At 50.7% G+C, this 19,090-nt stretch overlaps 11 protein-coding genes across 11 annotated transcripts; 5 read left to right on the top strand and 6 right to left on the bottom strand.

Annotated features, from left to right (window-relative positions):
- Positions 1-32: 32 nt before the first annotated feature.
- Positions 33-914, bottom strand: PtrM4_007610 (pre-splicing factor cwc25; the record flags this gene model as incomplete). Its single annotated transcript, XM_001930750.2, has 1 exon — positions 33-914. The coding sequence occupies one exon, from the start codon at positions 912-914 to the stop codon at positions 33-35; it is 882 nt and encodes a 293-aa protein (XP_001930785.2).
- Positions 915-1,880: 966 nt separating this feature from the next.
- Positions 1,881-2,483, top strand: PtrM4_007600 (uncharacterized protein; the record flags this gene model as incomplete). The annotated part of the gene is made up of 1 exon (XM_066102846.1): positions 1,881-2,483. The coding sequence occupies one exon, from the start codon at positions 1,881-1,883 to the stop codon at positions 2,481-2,483; it is 603 nt and encodes a 200-aa protein (XP_065965048.1).
- Positions 2,484-2,691: 208 nt separating this feature from the next.
- PtrM4_007590 (pre-splicing factor syf2) lies at positions 2,692-3,645 on the bottom strand (the record flags this gene model as incomplete). The annotated part of the gene is made up of 1 exon (XM_001930748.1): positions 2,692-3,645. The coding sequence occupies one exon, from the start codon at positions 3,643-3,645 to the stop codon at positions 2,692-2,694; it is 954 nt and encodes a 317-aa protein (XP_001930783.1).
- Positions 3,646-4,270: 625 nt separating this feature from the next.
- On the top strand, positions 4,271-4,923 carry PtrM4_007580 (uncharacterized protein; the record flags this gene model as incomplete). The annotated part of the gene is made up of 2 exons (XM_001930747.1): positions 4,271-4,477; positions 4,531-4,923. The coding sequence occupies 2 exons, from the start codon at positions 4,271-4,273 to the stop codon at positions 4,921-4,923; spliced, it is 600 nt and encodes a 199-aa protein (XP_001930782.1).
- Positions 4,924-6,408: 1,485 nt separating this feature from the next.
- On the top strand, positions 6,409-6,885 carry PtrM4_007570 (uncharacterized protein; the record flags this gene model as incomplete). The annotated part of the gene is made up of 2 exons (XM_001930746.2): positions 6,409-6,606; positions 6,682-6,885. The coding sequence occupies 2 exons, from the start codon at positions 6,409-6,411 to the stop codon at positions 6,883-6,885; spliced, it is 402 nt and encodes a 133-aa protein (XP_001930781.2).
- A 686-nt stretch (positions 6,886-7,571) lies between these two features.
- On the bottom strand, positions 7,572-11,420 carry PtrM4_007560 (CaiC, Acyl-CoA synthetase (AMP-forming)-AMP-acid ligase II; the record flags this gene model as incomplete). Its single annotated transcript, XM_001930745.2, has 1 exon — positions 7,572-11,420. One exon carries the CDS (start codon positions 11,418-11,420, stop codon positions 7,572-7,574), a length of 3,849 nt encoding a protein of 1,282 aa, XP_001930780.1.
- An 823-nt stretch (positions 11,421-12,243) lies between these two features.
- PtrM4_007550 (uncharacterized protein) lies at positions 12,244-12,654 on the bottom strand (the record flags this gene model as incomplete). Its single annotated transcript, XM_066102845.1, has 2 exons — positions 12,244-12,281; positions 12,369-12,654. The coding sequence occupies 2 exons, from the start codon at positions 12,652-12,654 to the stop codon at positions 12,244-12,246; spliced, it is 324 nt and encodes a 107-aa protein (XP_065965047.1).
- Positions 12,655-13,408: 754 nt separating this feature from the next.
- PtrM4_007540 (mitochondrial 54S ribosomal protein uL23m) lies at positions 13,409-14,122 on the bottom strand (the record flags this gene model as incomplete). Its single annotated transcript, XM_001930744.2, has 2 exons — positions 13,409-14,015; positions 14,064-14,122. 2 exons carry the CDS (start codon positions 14,120-14,122, stop codon positions 13,409-13,411), a joined length of 666 nt encoding a protein of 221 aa, XP_001930779.1.
- Positions 14,123-14,976: 854 nt separating this feature from the next.
- Positions 14,977-16,994, top strand: PtrM4_007530 (uncharacterized protein; the record flags this gene model as incomplete). Its single annotated transcript, XM_066102844.1, has 2 exons — positions 14,977-15,402; positions 15,453-16,994. 2 exons carry the CDS (start codon positions 14,977-14,979, stop codon positions 16,992-16,994), a joined length of 1,968 nt encoding a protein of 655 aa, XP_065965046.1.
- A 303-nt stretch (positions 16,995-17,297) lies between these two features.
- Positions 17,298-17,852, bottom strand: PtrM4_007520 (GIM5, prefoldin, molecular chaperone implicated in de novo protein folding; the record flags this gene model as incomplete). The annotated part of the gene is made up of 2 exons (XM_001930742.2): positions 17,298-17,746; positions 17,813-17,852. The coding sequence occupies 2 exons, from the start codon at positions 17,850-17,852 to the stop codon at positions 17,298-17,300; spliced, it is 489 nt and encodes a 162-aa protein (XP_001930777.1).
- Positions 17,853-18,026: 174 nt separating this feature from the next.
- Positions 18,027-19,053, top strand: PtrM4_007510 (Cupin-8 multi-domain protein; the record flags this gene model as incomplete). Its single annotated transcript, XM_001930741.2, has 2 exons — positions 18,027-18,980; positions 19,033-19,053. The coding sequence occupies 2 exons, from the start codon at positions 18,027-18,029 to the stop codon at positions 19,051-19,053; spliced, it is 975 nt and encodes a 324-aa protein (XP_001930776.2).
- Positions 19,054-19,090: the final 37 nt, after the last annotated feature.

The raw sequence follows: 19,090 nt of genomic DNA, 5'->3' as shown, positions 1-19,090 counted from the left end.
AAGCACTATGTGGCATTCCAGAAAAGCATGACTCAAGCGTCAAGTTCTGCCTTCAGGTTGGGTCGTCCGCGAGCAATCGCGTCACCCAGGTTCGTGTTCGCCGCCTGGGCTCGCACATTCGAGATGAAGCGACGCCCACCTTCCATACCCTTTTTGACTCTCTCTTCTTCCTCTGCATCTTTAATTTCCTGTTGCCGGACACGCTCGGCTCGCTGTTCTTCTAGCGACGTCGCCTCTGCTTGCATGCTGGCGAGGCGGTCCGCAGCGCTCTGACTAGCTTTTGTGTCATCAGGCTGTGTCCGAGGAGGTGTGCGATCGCGTCGCTTGTAGTTGTCGCGCTGGAAGACATCACGACGGTCGGTTCTATCACGGTCGTCCCTTCCGCGCGGCGTTCGTGATCGATGTCGTCGGCTGTTGTGATTACGGTATGGTGACCGCGACCGCGACCTTGATCGTCTTCGGTGGCTTTCACGATCGCGACGATGGTGCGCACGCTCTTCGCTCCTGCGCGGTGACCGCGACCGCGACCGTTCTCTATCTCGCCGGCTGCGATGCTTGTGTTCCGGATCTCTGCTCCGGTCCCTGTGCCGGTGCTTCCTCTCTCGCTCCTTCTTCTCTTTTTCGCGCTTCTCAGCATACTGGGCTTCCTTATGTGCGTTCTTCATTGCCTTCATCTGCATCTCCATTTTTTGCTTCTGTATCATGAGTAGAGGGTCTTGGAGTACTTTTTTTTGGGTGTCGCGAGCCGTATTCGCGCCAGTATCAGCAGCCACGGCATCGATGCCGACTGGGGCGCCTTTCTGCAGACTCTGCGTATCCTGCGACTTCAAAAGATTATCGATTCTGCGCTTACCAAGGAGGTACGCCTCGCGCTCCTCGGTAACTCCGCCGTCGCCACTAGGGCCGGCATACATCCAGTCGACGCGTTTCGTGACGACCTTGCCGCCTTTTTCAGCCTGTAGCTTTTGTAGTTCTTCAATGGCCCGCTCTTCTTCACGTTCTTTGCGAAGCTTTTCGATCTGTTTGCGCTCCTCGAGAGCAGACTTTTCTTCTTTCCATACTCTCTCTTGGTTCTAAGACGTGTTAGTAGGTTTGCAAAGGATGAGTAAGATAGCGACGTACCTTGCGCAAGTGCGGATGCCAGCTTTTCTTCAGGTTGAGATCGCCTCCCATTGCGGTGGTTTAGGATGGTATATGGGTAGTAGTTGGCTGTTACGTTGGTTGTTGGTGGTTGCAACTGGAAGGACTGTGACAGCCTGGAGGGAAGGAAGGTTGCGCCATAAACGCCAAGACGCTAGTGATATGCCCCACCCAAAAGTTCACCTCCGCGTCTTCTCCGCAAAAGTTTACAGTTGACGGGTCTCCGGGGTGAATCGAATGCACCCGATTCATTGTACAACAACAAGAAATTACGAAAAAAACGGTCCCTACGCCTGGAAATTGCTCTGAGTCAGGTCGAATCGTACAACGATCAGTCTAAAGACATGGCGACGCGAAAACGAAACGAATATTTAGACGTGGAGGAGAGCGACGAGGACGAGAAAGGCTATGACTCGGAAGAAGAGAGCAGAGCGCGCATGCTACCAGCATCGAAACGACAGAAAGTAAACCAGGACTCAGAAGCAGAGGAGGACCAGGAATTGGACACCGGTGACGAGGACTTTGAACATGACGACGCCGAAGACGCAGAGAATGATGAAGATCGCATACACAAAAGTTTTGCCTCTAAAAACGCTGAGCTCGCGCACCTCGAAAAGCTCGCCGCGTCTCTCCCCGCTGAGTTCAGACTACAGTCTACGAAACTTGGAAAAGCCCTTCCCCAATCCTCGCTCAAAAAGGATAAATCTGGCGTCATATATCTATCGCGTGTCCCACCTTTCATGAAACCTGCCGTCCTTCGCTCTCTCTTAACACCATATGGCGACGTAGGCCGCATCTTCTTAACACCCGAAGACTCCACAGCCCGAACCCAGCGTCTACGCAACGGCGGAACACGACGAAAACTCTTCCTCGACGGCTGGGTTGAATTTCTACACAAGCGCGACGCGAAATTTGTAGCGGAAAATCTAAATGCGCAGACAATGGGCGGCAAGAAGAGAGGGAGATGGCATGATGAAGTCTGGAATATCCGATACCTAAGTGGAGTGAAATGGGGTAATCTAGTGGAGCAGATTCAAAATGAAAATGCAGAGCGCGCGGCAAGACTTAGGTTTGAGATTGCTCAGGGCAAGAAGGAAAACAAGGCATTCTTGGAGAATGTGGAGAGAGGAAAGATAGTCAGCGGAATTGAGGCGACGAGGAGGAAGAGAGGGGAGGATGTTGATGGCGCCAATGAAACTGCCGAAGCGGTACAGGAGACGGAGGGTAAACCAAAGAGGAGGAAAGGGAGGCTGGAGTTCTCACAGCATACCACGACGAGCAAGGCACTTAGGAAACCTGAACCAGGTCAAGATGTCAACAAGGTGCTCAGCAGTGTGATGTAAGGTACGATATCTAGGCAGACGAGTGATGTTCAAGATTCCAATAGAGTGCACCTTGTTCGAGTGATACTACGCTAATGCACATAACAATATCTCATGCGCTTCAGTAAAGTTCAATGACGCCAACCCGAGCCCATGTAATGCCATTCAGCCCACAACGCCAACCTGCATATCGTATGCCAGGGTATAAACGGTTTCTCCTCCCTGCCCCCTAAATCGCCGTACCTCGTTCAAAGCTATCCCGTATCTCGCTCGTGTATTTGTTGTAGAACCGCGAGAGCTTATCGTTGAACTGCTTGTTCTTCTGATTAATGTACGTGACATCACCCACATCCTGCTCGTCGCGTATGCCTCTTGCAGCGCGCGCCTTCATTCGTGCGCGCTCGCCCTTGTCCAGATCTGCAACCAATCTATCGAGGGCTTCCTTCGAGGGCTTGTGGTCGTGGCTATACGCTTCGTCGACGGGAGTGTTTATGCGCCCATTACTGTCCACCGTGTAAATCTCCCCGGCGTCCGTTTCAACTAGTTGCAAGAGCCCGGAGGACACTTGCGACTGGAGTTTCCTTGCCTTCTCCTCCGCATACGCCTCCATATCCACCTTACTCATCTGCCCAATCTGTCTCTTGTACACCTTATTCGCCTCGTTCCTGTAGTCTGCAAATGCGACTCCCTCTCTGTTCTTTGCCTTCTTCTTCAGCCGTTTGTCCCAGCTCTCACTCTCCTCGACAGTGTAGTCCCAATTCCTTTTGCGCTCAAAGTCTGGGTCTTCTGATTTGAGTAGTTTGTAGGATGCTTTCTCGTGGGCGGCGCTCAGTTTGGAAATTTGCGCGAGACGGCTGGAGCGGTCTTCTGCGTCGCGGACTTCGCGCTCTGTGGCTTTGCGGCCGTTTACTTTCTGTGCCTGGAGGGCCTTGAAGCGCGCCATTCGCGCTTGGAGAGCGGCTTTGACGTCGAGATTTGTAGTTGCAGTAACGGCGGTTTCTCCAGCGGCATCTTGAGGTGAGGGCACAACTTGCGCTGTTGCTTCGTTCGCGGTCATGGCGGTTGTTGCCTCTTCTGCTTCGTCGTTTGTTGAAACGTGAACATTGTGGGAGAGCTCCTTATCGGCATTGCCAGGCGATTTGGGGGCATGTTCGTCCCCGTCGACCTTTATCGTGTTGGCCATACTGTATTGTTGTTACGTGAGAGAGCAGTAGCCCGTTCTACGAAATGCTGCATTGACGACTGCCAAGACGCTAGTCTGTTTCTGTCCAACGGCCTACATACTACCAGCAGGTAACCACCTTCCAAGGCTCGAGGGTTGGAACTAGGTACTATTTCATGGCTTCGAATTCATATGCTTTACGTGTATATTTATATTCAACTGTCTTTCTTCTCTCGGTCCTTGTCCATGGCTTGTGTAGATGCGTTGTCAGTTAACCTCGAAGACGGGATGATAAGAGAAAAAGAAAACATGCCGGTAGACATTACACCTAGGTACTGATTTGGCCCCTCCAGTTGCCGTAAGATCTTTGTCAAGTTGGTCCTATTCCAATCTAGGATCTTGGTAATGGAATTTCATCACGACTCTTTAGTATACTCTTCGTCCTAATCCACTATCTTATACGGTCCTTGGGGAGTTTTCCTGTTGCCTATCTATACTCTTATTCCAATGAACGTAGAAGCTCGACATGACATCTCCAATCTCAGACACGAATTTTCGCTCTATCCATCGTCAATACAAACAGGATACGAATTTTGTGTTGTCATGGCTGGCGGACACGGCACGGCAGGCTGGTTATCGGCTAACTATGTCGCTACCTGCTGCAGGCCCTAGAGGGCTTGCTACTAGTTCGATAGGCAAGGCCAGAAATCAAGCAGGCAAAACAAACACGGGAGGTATCAGAAGTAAGGCCACGTTGACCATTCGCATGAAAGACTTTGAGCCCATGGCCAAATGCACCACGAAGAATATGATGGGAACTAGGATTCCAGCATCTATTGCGGGGTATTCCAACGTATGCTGAATATACGTAAGAGGGTCACCAACTGGTTCCGTGACTGCGGTCAGGAGGACATTCAGATCACTGAACAACATGCGGCTTTCAAAGAAATTCTCGACAAGACACTCGACATATTGCGCCCCTTCATCAAAACGAATCGTCGGAAGAAGGCTACCGAAGCAACTGCGGAAGACTTCCACGCTCATACACACATACTCCAGGATAATCTCTCAAATCACACCATCAACGAGACAGTGAAATCGCAGCAAAGGACGAAGCCTACTGTTGCGGAAGATGATAACGCAGAAGAAAGTGTCGAAGAAAATGGCTATACTTTCTTTGGCCTACCACGTGTTCATATCAAAAGAGACAAACGTGAACTAGAAGTAGAGGTTTACTTTGAGATCATGACGTTTCTTGTCGAGATTCAGGAGATTGGCGACACAATCCTCGATATCTAGAGGGAACGTGCAAAAGATGACCAGAACTTCGTTGTTGCCTCCATGGTTACCAATACTGCTATTGAGCTTGTTCGTCAGGCTGAGTGTAGATTTGGTCTGCTTCTGGAACATACAGCGAAATATCCTGCCTCGAGATTTCCTGCCTGGTCTCTGCCGGCAGTACTTAATCATGTGATGCATGAGGATATCCATCATCTTCCCATCGAGGACTGTGTCTTGCTTAAGGCGACACTATGGAGGCTGCAAGATTGGGAAGTCCCTTCGCTCGATTCTGTCAATGGCCTGTTTATTCCGCATTGCAGAATTATTTTGCTTGCTGTATAAACCAATATTGTGCGGTTCATAAGTCCAAAAACTGCAATCCTTTCCTGTGCCCAGCGCAGTTTTCAGAGATGGGTTTCCCACCAGCGTACCGGCAAACTCTGGAACTTGTCAACGCGACGCGTTCCTTTGTTATTCAAACAACAAAATTACGTTTGACGAAGTCGCCAGAATCCAAGTCATGGAGCAGAATAAAGAAATTCCTATCTGGGTCGCTTTCGGTATACATACCCTCCTGGACGCATTGCATACTCTCAAAGAGCCGAATACGCACCCACTGCCCTTTGACCAACTGTATAGGGCTATAATTTCGGGTATGTCGTGGCGGAAATCTTTCGATGACCGGGTTCGAGATCTTTTTATCCAGAGGGAAGAGATAGCCGAAGTATACGAGCCGTGGAACAAGATTATCGATGAGGTTAGTCACTAGATGGGTGGTGGGTTCAATGCAAGTGTTGCGCGGTCGCATGGCTCTGATGCTTTCCGAGCCTTAGTTTTGCCGCTGAGCGAGGATCGAGCATATACATTGGCTGATTTTCAGCCCTTTTTGTGCGGAATAACGGATTATCAATTGATGTTCTCATCTCACCGATGTGGTATCGGCACGAACAGAAGTTGGAAAACTCATGCATGCTGGGTCATTTGTATGTAGCTGACCGGCTGCTATATCCCGAAGATCCAGTCTGGCCAGACATGGAATTTATCCTGGCCCTTCAAGGATACGAACACGTATTCTATGGCGCCGCGCCAGTAACATTAGCAGAAGCCGGAACCAAACTTGCGCTGGAAATTGGAAGGGATCCGGTAGAGTCGGCCCATAACAGACGTTACGCATGCAAGCACCATACCAGGCGGACATTCCGAGAATCCAGCGTACTGTGCGACTTGCTCGCAAAACGTATGGAGCCAAATCGGTTCCACCCCGAAGACCGTGTCACATATACAACGAAACTGCTGAATTATATTTCCTCCCCGGAAACCTGGACTCAGTAAGGACTCCAGTCCAATCTACCCAATGGACAAGTCCCGCCTTTCGAGCCCATTGTCGATGCACGCGGATATATATATATATATATATATATATAGGATCTTACGAAGAAAATGGAAAAGAATGATATTGATCTCCGCTCTCGCTAGCCTCACTGGCAGGATATGTGTAGCGACATGTGGGCAAGAATCGTCACTGAGGTGGATATTCCGCCCCACTGTAAGGTGGCTATCGACCCTCAAAGGCTCAAGGCGGAGCCCGGCGCTTGGTCCTTGGATATCGTGACCTCTGTAGCACTTGGTATAACCCTCGCTCCGCTGAAACAGGCATGGTCCATCATCCAGGAAGACATCACCAATCTCCTCTGCGAGAACGTAGGTTTCAAGTATGGCGAACGTGAATGGTGGGATGATTTCTGTATATCTTAAATGTTTATAGAATGTCCAAAGACCGTTAGTACGCTCAACCTGGGTCTCGGAGGCCCGCTCGATCTCGAGAAGCTGTACAATAATTGGCGTGAGGAGGACATCAATACCTGTATACCTCGATTTTTTCTAATACAGGAACAGAAAAAGCAAGAAGAGCTGAAGAACGCTATCTCTACGAAAATGGAAGGAGAGGAAGAGGTTGTCATAACAGATAGAGACGGATAAGAGAAGGCTAGCATGACAGATACGGAAGGATTGCAGACTGCTACGACGGATACGGATGGAGAAGACAAGGTCAGCAAAACAGATAAAGAAGGAGAAGATGAGGCTTTCAGAACGGAAACAAAAGGAGCAGAAGGTACTATCACTACGGATACAGATGGAGAGGAGAAAGTCACCACAACAGAAATAGAAGGAGAAGAGAAAGCATAACACAACGGACACAGATGAATCGCTTCTACAGCTATGGATTTAGACAATCAATGCTCTACATCTCTCTTTTCAGTACCAAAGTAAACGATGATTCCAAGAAAACATCGTAATATCATCGTCATCATGCCACGCTTTGTTTGTGTTAAGAGATAGTTTAAAGCAGACTTGATCTTGGACTCACTGTAACAGGTCCTTAGTATGGTCTAGGTTTAGATAGCTATATGTTAGTTGAAAGACTTCAGGGCTATCGAATTTATCAAATGTCATTCAGCATACCAGGCAAACTCATGTGCATGACATCATACGTTGTACACACTCCATGCGTTCTGTTTTGAAGTGGAAGGGTAATATACCCGCATGATGAAGTTGTCTGTAATTCTGTCAACCTATAGCTCTATCTTCTATCTTATGCTCTATTTTTGTGGCTTCATAAACACCATGACAGCCCTGACCTGCTCAGATGACACATCACCACCCATCTAAATAGGCTCATCTCTTGGCTCGATAAGCACCTCGTTAACACTAACATGCTCGGGCTGCTTAAGAGCGTATACGATACACTCTGCTACATTCTCCGGATCCAGCACCTTAGCCCCACTCGGCTCACCAAACTTCTTCAGCGCCTCAGCATCTGTGCTCATGCCCAAGAGGTCCGTGGCCACGTTACCAGGCTGCACGGAAGTAACCCTCAGGCCTGTGCCAGCAGTCTCGAGCCTCAGACTCTGCAGTGTGGCTTCGACGAAGAACTTGGATGCGGAGTAGACGCCCAGGCCAGGGAAAACCTTGCGTCCTGCGTCTGAGGAGATGGCGAGGAGGTGGCCTTTTCCGCGCTTGAGCATGGTGGGGACGATGGAAGAGATGACGTTGAGGATACCCTTGCAGTTCACATCGACAGTTTGGTTCCATTGGTCGGTGTACGAGTTCGCCATCATGGTGAAGTACATGACGCCCGAGATGTTGACGAAGATGTCGATGGGGCCGAGCTGCTTCTCTGCTGCGGCGACGAGCTCTTCGACTTGGGTCTTGTTGGTGACGTCTGTCTTTTGCGTGATGATCTTGCCCTCGCGGACTGCGAGGCGCTTTTTCAGGTCTTCGAGGGCGTCGATGCGACGGGCTGCGAGCGCGACGTGGCAGCCTTCTCGGGCGAGTGCTGCGGCGGTAGCGGCGCCAATACCAGAGGATGCACCCATGACGACGGCGACCTTCCCGAATAGAGGGCCTCTTCTGGGAAGTCTAGCGGAGCCACCCGCAGCGGCTTGGTGGATAGGGGGCTTTGGAAGCCAGCCTCGGGCGTACCAGTGACGTGTGTATGTTTCGAGGAGTACTTGGTCGACCTTCGGGCGCTCTACAGCCAGACGTAGTGGCCTTGTCTTTGCATTGTCAAGCACCACGACATCTCTCAAGAACTCGATGCTGGGCATACCGCTTCGAAGAATATCTACTGTGAAAGCACCATCACCACCCTTGGCAGCACCTCGCTTATCGTCCCATAGGGCTGTCCACTTATCGAACTCCATCGGCTCAGTCGGGTAACCAAGAATGCGGAGGTCATCGAAGACCTGACTTATATCTACGGGGTCTGGGTCTCCGATATGGAAGACTGTCTGCTCAGTCTCGGTCTGGTTGCTGAGATGAACGATAGCCTTGCTGACGAAATCGACGGGTGTCATCTCGGCACGCCAACCCTTCACGTCGGGGTAGTGCCCGATCCTGATAGACTCAACAATCATGGCTGTCAGGAGATCCCATGCATTGGCTGCACCCGTCTCACTGTGACCGCTGATAGTACCGAGGCGATGTATCTTGATGGGGAGACCTCTCCGACCAGCCTCGAGGGCAAGCTGCTCAGCGACCCACTTGGTCTGACCGTAACCGTCCGCAAGCTTGATAACGTCATCAATCTCAAGCATGGCATCTTCTGACCATCCTTCTCGGCCTTTTGCTGGAAGGAGTACTCCGTTGGTAGATATGTATTGTACAGTGGCACCGCCCTGAGCGGCCAGGCGAAGAACCTCCCTCGTACCGCCAACGTTTGGCTTTTGTAGAGCAGCGTACGGATAAACCAAGTTGACAGTAGCAGCGGCATGTACAATCACATCAAGACGCTCTGCTAGTGCTTTGAATGTGTCAGGTGCGAGGCCGAAGCGCTTGCGAGACAAGTTTCCGGGGAGAATCTCTACACGCTCCATGATATTGTCGCTCCAAAGTCCAAAGTCCAGCAAGTTCCTGCGTATCCTGGCAATGCCGGCAGGGATGTCGTCTTGCGAAGAGTCGGAAAATCGAACCATACAGATGATTTGTGCAGACGTGCCCTCGAGCAGATCCCGGAGAAGAAAAGCACCCAAGAAACCGGTGACACCAGTAAGAAGTACGGTCTTTGCGTCCTTGAGCGCAGAAATCTTGGCGTCTTTCGGCTGGATATCCTTATCAAGAACCGAGTCTGCACGTAGGACAGCAGGAAGGTTATCTTGCACCTCGGCGGTATGCCCGTCGCGAATGGCACGAACGGTATCCAGGTGCCCATTAAGCGTTGCTGGAGTGGCTAAGCGTGCAACCGGTACTCTGAATCCAAAAGTATTCGACAAGCGTGCAGCAAGGTCAGCTAGGAGGAGCGAGTGACCTCCAAGGTCGAAGAAATTGTATTCGGGAGTGATTGAGCTTGCGCTTACGCCCAGGATAGATGCCCAGATTTGGGTAATCTGCTCAATAGTGATTGGGCTCTGCTCATACTTTCGTGCACTACCCGATGGGGATGCTGGTCTCGGCGGAGGAAGCGCCTTCAAGTTGACTTTGCCAGACACATCGCTGGTGGGCAGATTATCCATCTCGACCCAAAGCGCAGGTATCATGTAATGGGCCAGGTATGACATGAGCATACGTCTCGCAGTCGAACTGCGGCCTGTTCTGTCGATTTCGACTTCTGGGCGTTCTGCCGATGTCTCCTTGTCCCGCACGATGTACGCCACCAGTTGTCTGTCTATGCCCTCACCAAAGGGTACGACAGCGCAATGGCTAACTGCCAAATGGTTGAGAATTGCGCTCTCAACCTTACCTGGGACCACCGAGTATCCACGAATCTTGATCATAGCACCGACACGTCCGGTGATCTCGAGCAGCCCGTTTGGAAGGAGACGCGCCTTGTCGCCGGTCCTGTACATACGAGCACCAGCTTTTGAGCTGAACGGGTTACGAATGAACGCTTCGGCCGTCGTCTCAGGACGGTTGAGGTATCCTCGTGCAAGCAAATGGCCACCCACGTAGAGCTCACCGTTTTCGCCCTCGTCGACCTTCTGGCCACTCTCGTCTAGGATGTAGATGTACTTCTTGTCGATGAGTGGCGGTCCTACTGGACAATACGGTGCATCCTTGTCGAGCTTCTCGAGCATATCTTTAATGTCGCCACAAGCGATCTCATGTGTCTCACATGCGCTATACACATTGAGTAGACGAGTGTTTGGAAGTGCCTTGATACCGCGGCGTGCGAGGTCTGTTGTCACGACTTCTCCATTGAGCCAAATAGTCTTCAGGTTCGGCAAGCGGGTCTCTAATGCTTGGTGGCGAGCAAGGACAGCAGAGAAAAGGGTTGGCGTGAACAGTGTTTCGGTGATCTTCTTTGAGGCGAGCAAGTCGACCAGCATACGTGGGTCATAGCTTGCTTCGTCAGGAACGGCAACAACAGTCGCTCCTCGTAGCAATGGGCGTAAGATTTCCCATACGAAGAAGACATTGCAGGCTACTCGGTCGCCCGGCTGTATGTCGGAGAGACCAAATCGAAGATCATATGAGAGAACAGGCGCTCTGTGGGGGTTGGCGATACCTTTGGGCTTGCCGGTTGTTCCACTGGAGTAGGCAACAAACGCCAGGCGATCCAAGTCGGTGTCTTCGGGGAATGGTTTTAATTGAGATTCTTCGACGTGACCGTTGCTGGCTGAGCTTGCTTCGTCCAAAACAACAAGCGGGGTGTTTCCCTTGATCTTGCCAACCTCGGCGCTAATGGTAACGACAACTGTAGGCTGGGCATCTTCGAGTACATCTGCGAGAAGATCGGGAGGGTATGCTAGTTCCAGAACCAAGAATGCACCACCTGCGCGTAGAGCTGCTAAACAAGCGATTACATAGTCGGCGGATCGCGGCAATAGGACCCCAACCAAGCTATCACGGCCGACCCCATGACCCCGCAGCCGGTCGACGAGGGCAGCGACCTTGTCGTGGAGTTCCTGGTACGTATATGTATGCTTGTCGTCCTCTAAGGCAATCAGATCCGGGGTAGCTTGGACCTGTTTTGTAAAGAGTGCCGACAGGTCCTTTGTGGTGTCGATGACAGACATTATCTGGAATTTTCGTTGGGGGGCAGATGGAAAAGTTCAAAGCGCAATTGACAGATGATTGGCGTCTTATTTATTACAGGGCAGTCCCCATAAGTACGTTGGATCGCCACGTTCGTGGAGCAAGTCAATGTGTAGGGATTTTTGCTCGTTGGGGGCTCGCTTATGTTCTGGCACTTTCCCTTGTGTTGATATTGCGCCGAAAGGTCTGCCGATAACGTCATTTACTAGCGTAGACTAACAATCCTACAAGATCATATCATTGCTCAAGAATGTGCACTGTTGGGACCATCAGAATCCTGCTTGTGGCTGATTGGCTCCCAGAGGTACGCCATTCAGGTAGTGTAGCCGTAGCCGAGTTTTAGCTGCCAGCGCCAGCCTAGCAAACCCATAGAACCCTTCTAACCATGAACATCTTATTAGACATGACTCGTCACGAGCTGTTCCCCCCGCGCACGGGTAGATCCTCGCACTGATCCTAGTCTGAATTCTGGATGATCACTACTGCATTACCTGGTGTCTCATCTGTTGTGATGCAAGATCGGTCTTGGTTACCTCGGACAAGCATATGATATGCAGTCATTGTCGTTCGAGCAACCTTAAGAGGTGTCAGGTACTGATTGAACGTCCAGAATCAATTGAAACTGCTGAATTGTCACATCAAGAAGCAATTAGGAGGGATAAAAAGAGAGACAGATGAGGTGAGGAAAAAACGTGTATGCGGGAAAGACGCTACTGTCGGCCGAACGTAAGCCTCGCCTAGGTACCGTATCTGTATCACTGATCAACTAATTTCCCGACGGATATGCATGTACCATCACACTAGCTATGCAGGAGCGTCCAATCTGGCTTGGAGCGTCCGATCTGGCTTAACACAACAGTATGTTAGAAGTAAAAAAACGATCAAGATAACAATAAGACATGGCCTTTTGAGTGCGGATGCTGCTGTACCAACTGATGGCATCCCGTTAAAGTGACTCCGCCCCGATACACTGAGGTCATTCGTCTTGTCTTCCATCTGGCGTTCCAAGTCATTCGTGAATCCTTGCAGGGCAGCATTGATGCCAGAGATGGGCCTGCGGGTTTCCGCCACAATTTTCCATGCCTTTTGTCCAGGCTCCGTGTATTGAATTGCGCGGATGACATAGATATTGAGCGAGTAGAGGCAAACAAGCAGAGCGAAGCCGTAATCATCTGAATCTTCCCAGCCATAGAGATTCTGAATGTACTGTCTCATTGTCAGTAATGCAAAACATGGGATAGCAGGGAAGAAGCAGAGCATGCGCGGAAAAGAATATACCGTAGGCTACCCCTTTGAGTTTCTCCTCCATAATCATCGCGTCGAGATGGTATCTCCTCGTAGCATGTCGATTGTTCATAGTTGCGAGTGCCATCGATGCTGTAAGAGATACAAGTGATTGAGTGGGGATACTGTGTTTGTAAGAGACACAAGTGATTGAGTTGGAATACTGTATTCGTAACAAAGATGCAGAGAAATCACAGGGTGCTGAGCGGAGTTATACGTGCGCCAAGGCGATAGGTCTCTCCCCCTTCCATCTACATGAACCAGACATGTAAGCAGCGAGGGATGTAATTTGCTCACGCAAGTAGGTTCCACCAGTGAACAGAAAGAGGCATGGGGAGGGCTCGAAAGAGCTCCCAACAAATGATTTGAGCAATGTTTCGTAGCATGTTGCTACGTCAATCATGATATCTGAAGAGTAAGCAACGCATTTCATAGCCTATTACTATGATGATTAGATGGAGCCAAGCACCTGAGGAAAGTTCCTGACGAATACGTATAACTAGAAGGATCGAATTAACTCCTGTGACTGCCTGCTCCTACTATTCATGTCATGACTCTGCAGGTTCCGGTCTGTCATCACATATCGTGAGAAGCTTAATTTCATACATTTGAACAAGCCGACCGGTCATTGATATCCATCCCAATGCATCCAATACAGTCATATATACATAGCTCACGGCCGACATCATGCCTTGATCGCGTACTTGTTGCGGTCGTCGCCCTCCACCACCTTTCCCGTCCTCTGCTTTTCCCACACCTCTACTCTTGTCATACGCTCCAACTCTTCCATCTTCTGCTTCCTGAGCGCCTCTTTCTCTTGCTCCTCTAGAGTGAGTGGTGAGCTTTCTGCCAGTTTCTTTGCGATTTCAGGATCTGGCTGCACCACGTCCTTGTTCAGTAGCTTTTTCACTTGCTCTCGTAATGTCCTCGCAGCCTTCCTTGCCTCGCTTGGGCCCCCGGCTCCATTAGCAGTCTCTGCGTCCTTGAGTTCTTTTTGCCTCTCTTCTTGACCCCACGGTTTTAGGTCAGGGGTTTCGGGCCACACAAAAGGCTTTTCCAGCTCGACCGTCATGTATTTCTGCGACTCGGGTCTGAACCAATGCCGTGGCTGTTCGCGCGTATCCCGTACTGGCATTTGTTTTACATATGATCGGATGTTGAAGCATTTGACGTTGTAGGCGTGGTAGAGGTAGTCACGGAGGTCGTATTTTGAGAAGTCGAGTGGGACTAGAAAGCGGGCGTGGTATGGTGAAAATTTGGGTGTCCGTACGAGGGCGACTGTGAATTTGGGACTGCATCAGGTTAATTTCAGCAATGATGGTGTATGGAGGGCCGCTTACAGGTAGATCTTCTTGCTGCCAAAGGCGATCAACTTCTTGGTGATGGGTACGGCGTCCATAGCGGAGAGTCCCAACGAGGGTGCGGGACTTGGTTTCTTAATGGAGGCCAATCAAGTGCTCATTGATAGGTGATTGCTATATTGCATGTCGGAACGAGCAATGCGCGCGACGATGTCTTGTATTCAAAGTTCAATGGCGGTTGGTCCTGAATGTCCAGAAAATCCATCGGAGGCCCATCGCTCACCTCCGCGTCCGTGCACCTTCGTCCCCGCCTAGTAACTTATCACAACCCCATCCTTCTAGCACAGCACATGGTCAACGCAACCGGCTTCCATCCCGATCTTACTGTTTCCAGCGGAGAACTGAGAACTTCGCTTGCTCTTGTTTCTGTATCTCTCTACCAATTTTTTCTCTTGCAATCTCAACCGTCTCTCACCTGCAAACAGGATAAGTTGCAATGTATTTCACTATATCAACAATTTGACTATCTTGCCTGCCTTTTTCTTTCCTGTCTTACAAATACATACATGTAATTGTTATAGTTGTTCATAGTTTTCCCTGTAGCTTTCACCTCTTCGTCAGGATACATACGCGCTTCAAGTGTCCGAAATAGGGCTAAAAGCGCTCTTTGGAGACTTCAATTGCATGACTAGACGGCTATGCTATCACGATAAGCTTCCGAATACCATCACACAAGCCTGATGAGGCCTGCACAGCTTTTGTAATGCGCTTGCACGTGCACGTTGTGGTACGATGCCAAGCATTGTCACTGCCTGTTTGCTCCTTCTAATCTCCAATCCACTCTCACCTCGAAAGTTTGCTCCCCACAGCAACGTATGGGCTCACCAAACTTTGAACCCCAACTTGTTTGACACTCTCCTTCTCCAACACCGTTACTACACTACCCATAGTCATGGACGGCTGGAGCACTGCTGCCCCCATATCTGGGACTGACCAAAATGTACCTAAGCTCAAGAGGCCCAACAAAGTCATTCCCGTCCCCATAGAGTTCCGTCGTCGCTCGCAGCTCAGAGAGCGCGACATAATCGTCAATGATGTCAAGACCGCCACCGGATGCGAAGTGATTCCGCAATGGGATAACGGACGCATACAGGAATTTGGCATCGTAGGGTCCGGTGCTGGCTTGGACAAGGCTGTCAGATACATCAACGAGTGGATATCCAAGGGAAACACGAGATCAGCAGAGTCGTCAGCATGGGCGAAGATGCCTGCTTTCCACAGTGGCAATTGGCATTACGAAGAAGCCGAGCAGCGTGAGCGTGAGCGCAAGCAACAATTCAAAGAACCTGTTCCCGAAGATACATCGCATCTTTCTAAAGCAAGTATGCCAAAGTTCTTGACCGCTTATAAGAGCCTAACTAGTATCAGGTCACTATTCCTTGGCCGGTGGCTCTTCTCGACCAGGAGATCAACCCCAGGGACATCTTCAAGAACAAGCTCGAAGCTCTGGACGCTATCAGAACAAACAACGATGTTTATATTATTCTCTCACCTGGCCCGGGTAAGGTTTGGGAGATCGAGATACTCGGCGAGGATATAGACAAGGTCGTAACCGCCGAAGCGCAAGTGCAAACCGTCATCGAGAAGATACAAACCGACGCTGCAGGATTTCAGCATACTTTCAACATCATTCTTGACGATCGAGAGGGGCTCACAATCATCCTCGAAGAAGCTGAGCCTTGGTGGCCGAAACGCCACGACCGACTTGTCCCACGTGTCCCCAGGTTGCTTCCCCATCCCTTGATGGACATACCTGGAGCATTTCGACAGGACTTTCTACACTATACTCAACTAGAGAAGCTACAGAGCTCCTTCAAAGCGTCCCTAGAAGCAGTTCGCTATAGGAAAGGCTCGTACGACATGGCCATCCGCCTTGGCTGCCTCGCTCTGAGTTCAAAGAGGGCCGCAGGAATCACGCCTGGTACTACAGTCGAGAAGGAAAATTTCCAGAGAGGCATAGAAGGTATATTCCAGCTTGAGGTGAAGAGGTGGCTCGCTAGTGACACTATGGGCACTCAGATCTTGAGGGCACTTATGTCGGCTGATCACTTCCTGGAACCCACCAAACCTGCTGGATACTATGGACGCATGCCAGATTCTCTAAAAGCGACCCAACCAATGTTCAGAGGGACGTGGGTGTTTCACGATCCCAGCGTAGTTGGTGGACGATCCAGCACAAGCAACACGACACAGACTCCACTCGTCATAGTCCAAGTCGACTGGACTGACGATGAAGGAGGTCTTTACGAAAAAGGCGGTCCCAGGTATTATCGAACAGAACAGGGTATAAACGGGCCCAAAGTAAACATGGACATCAACCTCTTAGAGCTTGGCGAGAGCCGGGGGTGGCACTTCGCTCTCGAATCTTTGGTTCCTGTGCCTGCGGCGACAGTGTCACCAGTTTTGAAAGTTTTCGCTCGCAGTGTACGGATGAAAGATAGATACGACATCTCATCCCACGAAGCCTTTGTTGTGTGCGATGCTACACCGACCATCAAGAAGTGTCTGGCCACATCTCGCTCGGAAATCATATACACGTTCGGTATCAAGAAAACTCCATACAAGGTCGAGATTACCGGCATGTGGTACCCTGGAGACCAGCTGGCTTGGGGTCTCTGTGTTCGTCACTTGAAGTGGGCTACCCATCTCGCCCAACTGGAGCGTCTTACAATGGGCAACAAGGTTTGTTGGGGGGACACGATCGGCGCATTTCTGCCGCAAGATGGTCAGTCCTGTCACTCTACTGCTGATGAAGACGACGAAAACGGCGAAGGCGAAGAACTTGGTATGGGCAGCCTTGAACTTAGTCCTGGAGCTCGTGATGGTATCCGCATTCTCACGGACAAGCTGCTCCAACTGTCTACCATGGTCAGCTCGGTAGCAGGCAACGCGGGAAGGGTCACCATCTGAGAGGCATAGGCCATGGTTATGCACAACGAAGACGTTGAACGGTAATGGAATCCGTTGGTGCATTTTCTACATGCTTCAAGTTGAACAGCTCGATGTCACTCAGTGTGCTTGAATGAGCAATGGGCAAACATGCCACCCCCTGTACTATAGTCTCGATGTGAGCTGGTATCAGATTTCCACACATAGTTGCTCTATGAAAATTGAGGACATGCTTGTATCGCCAGTCTGTGCCTGCATTCGTGCGCCGTACGACCAGTAGTCGTGTGCTTTCGAAATGTGCATCCCATACACCCATCAGCCCTTTCAACTCCCATGCTCCTCCTCTTTCCCCTCCTGCGCATTCATGACCTTGAGCCTAATAACCTCTTCCACGACTCTAACATTCTGCGCCTTCCCCTGCACGACGCCCTCCAAATCCTTTAAACTCTCGCCCAAATCCTTGACTTTACGCTCATAAAAGTCTTTCGCGCTCGCAATATCCTTTTCCACAAAAAACCCCGTGCCCACATCTATAAGCACGTGTTCGTGGTCCGTGAGTTTACCGGGTACGTACAGCGACGAGGTTAGGGGCACGAGCAGCGGTTTGCTGACGGTTGCGGGGGTGAGGCCCGTGGTTATGGAGGCGAGGCAGTCGCGGAATTTGGATTGCGCCGTCCGCAGGGATTGGAACGAGTTTGAGAGGTGGGTGAGTTCGGCGTCGAGTTGGGTTTTTAGTTCCTGGAGGCGGGGGACGGGGAGGGATGTTATCTCGACTGGTCAAGTTAGTACATGTCATGGTTTGTAGCTTGGTTTGTGGGCAAGATTGGAGGAATACGGACTCTGGCCTGGCTGTCCGCCTTGTGCTTGTTTCGAGGCCATTGCGCTGTTGTGGTGGTGATGAACTGGATATTGCTGAAAGATGGGTAACTTTTGGCTGTGGCAAGTGGGGCGGGTCGAAAGCTCGCCGTGTGTGGGGGTACGTAACTTGAGTTAACGCGAGAGCGTGTCAAGGTCCCGACGCCCGCCTGAAACAATTTCTCCACAACTACACAAATGTCTCTACGGCCCACTCAACCCGTGCTCGCAATCCCAGGAGTCTACCACCCGAAGCACCATCCTAAGCGTCGTCCCCAGACGCCACACGTATACCGTCCGCCTCGGCGCTTCCAGGTTTTACCCAAAGTCGAACACAACAACGAGAGGCGGAAGCTGAAGAAAGCCCTCCAGGTACAAGGCTTCAGCTGGCACAGACCGGGGTATTTCAAAAGCGCTTTTCTCGAAATACCAGCGAGGACAAAGTGGTTCACACCCGAGATCGAAGGCTTTCGGTATCCGTCCGTGTTAAACGCAGCGTATCTGGGTCAATATGGCGAATCGATTGTGCCGCTCGAAGTGACACGTTCGGTCAGCAGCAACGACGACGGAAAGTCTGCACAGAACACGTTTGAGCGCATGGAAGCACCGCTTAGTCTACTCTTACAACACATGACGGCTACAGAACCACAAAACACGCAGCTCTACCTAGCGCAGCACTCGCTCACCGACCTCGCAGCGCCGCTGCAAGAAGATATCCCCACTCCCAAAGATTTCTTTGCCGCTCTTCATTCCAAAGGCGACGTCTACGGCTCCAGTCTCTGGATGGGCAGACCACCTACCGTGACGCCATTGCATCGCGACCCGAATCCGAATTTCTTCGTGCAGCTGGCTGGGAAAAAGGTGGTGCGGTTAATGCAGCCGAAAGTGGGACATGCGCTGTATGAGAGGATGAAGGCGCAGATTGGGGGGACAAAGGGGGGTGCAAGTATGAGGGGTGTGGAAATGATGCAGGGGAAGGAGAAGGAGCTTTTGGAGGACTTGGTTTGGAGTAAGGATAAGGATAACATGAACGACCCTACTATGCATGATGTGAGTGGTTTTGAGGTGACTTTAAGACCGGGGGATGCTTTGTTTATTCCATTGGGGTGGTGGCATGCTGTTAGGGGGCATGGCAAGGGTGTGAATGCTTCGGTGAGTTTTGATGCATATTTGTGTGTGACTATGGTGCTGATTTGGATGCTAGGTCAATTGGTGGTTTCGCTGAAGAAGCTACGGCGCGGAAGCCTACATCCGGTGAGTAG

This window comes from Pyrenophora tritici-repentis, chromosome 1 (assembly GCF_003171515.1).
Source record: "Pyrenophora tritici-repentis strain M4 chromosome 1, whole genome shotgun sequence".
NCBI lineage: Eukaryota > Fungi > Ascomycota > Dothideomycetes > Pleosporales > Pleosporaceae > Pyrenophora > Pyrenophora tritici-repentis.
Note: the sequence above shows the minus strand (reverse complement) of the source record. Positions and strands in the feature narration are given on the sequence as shown.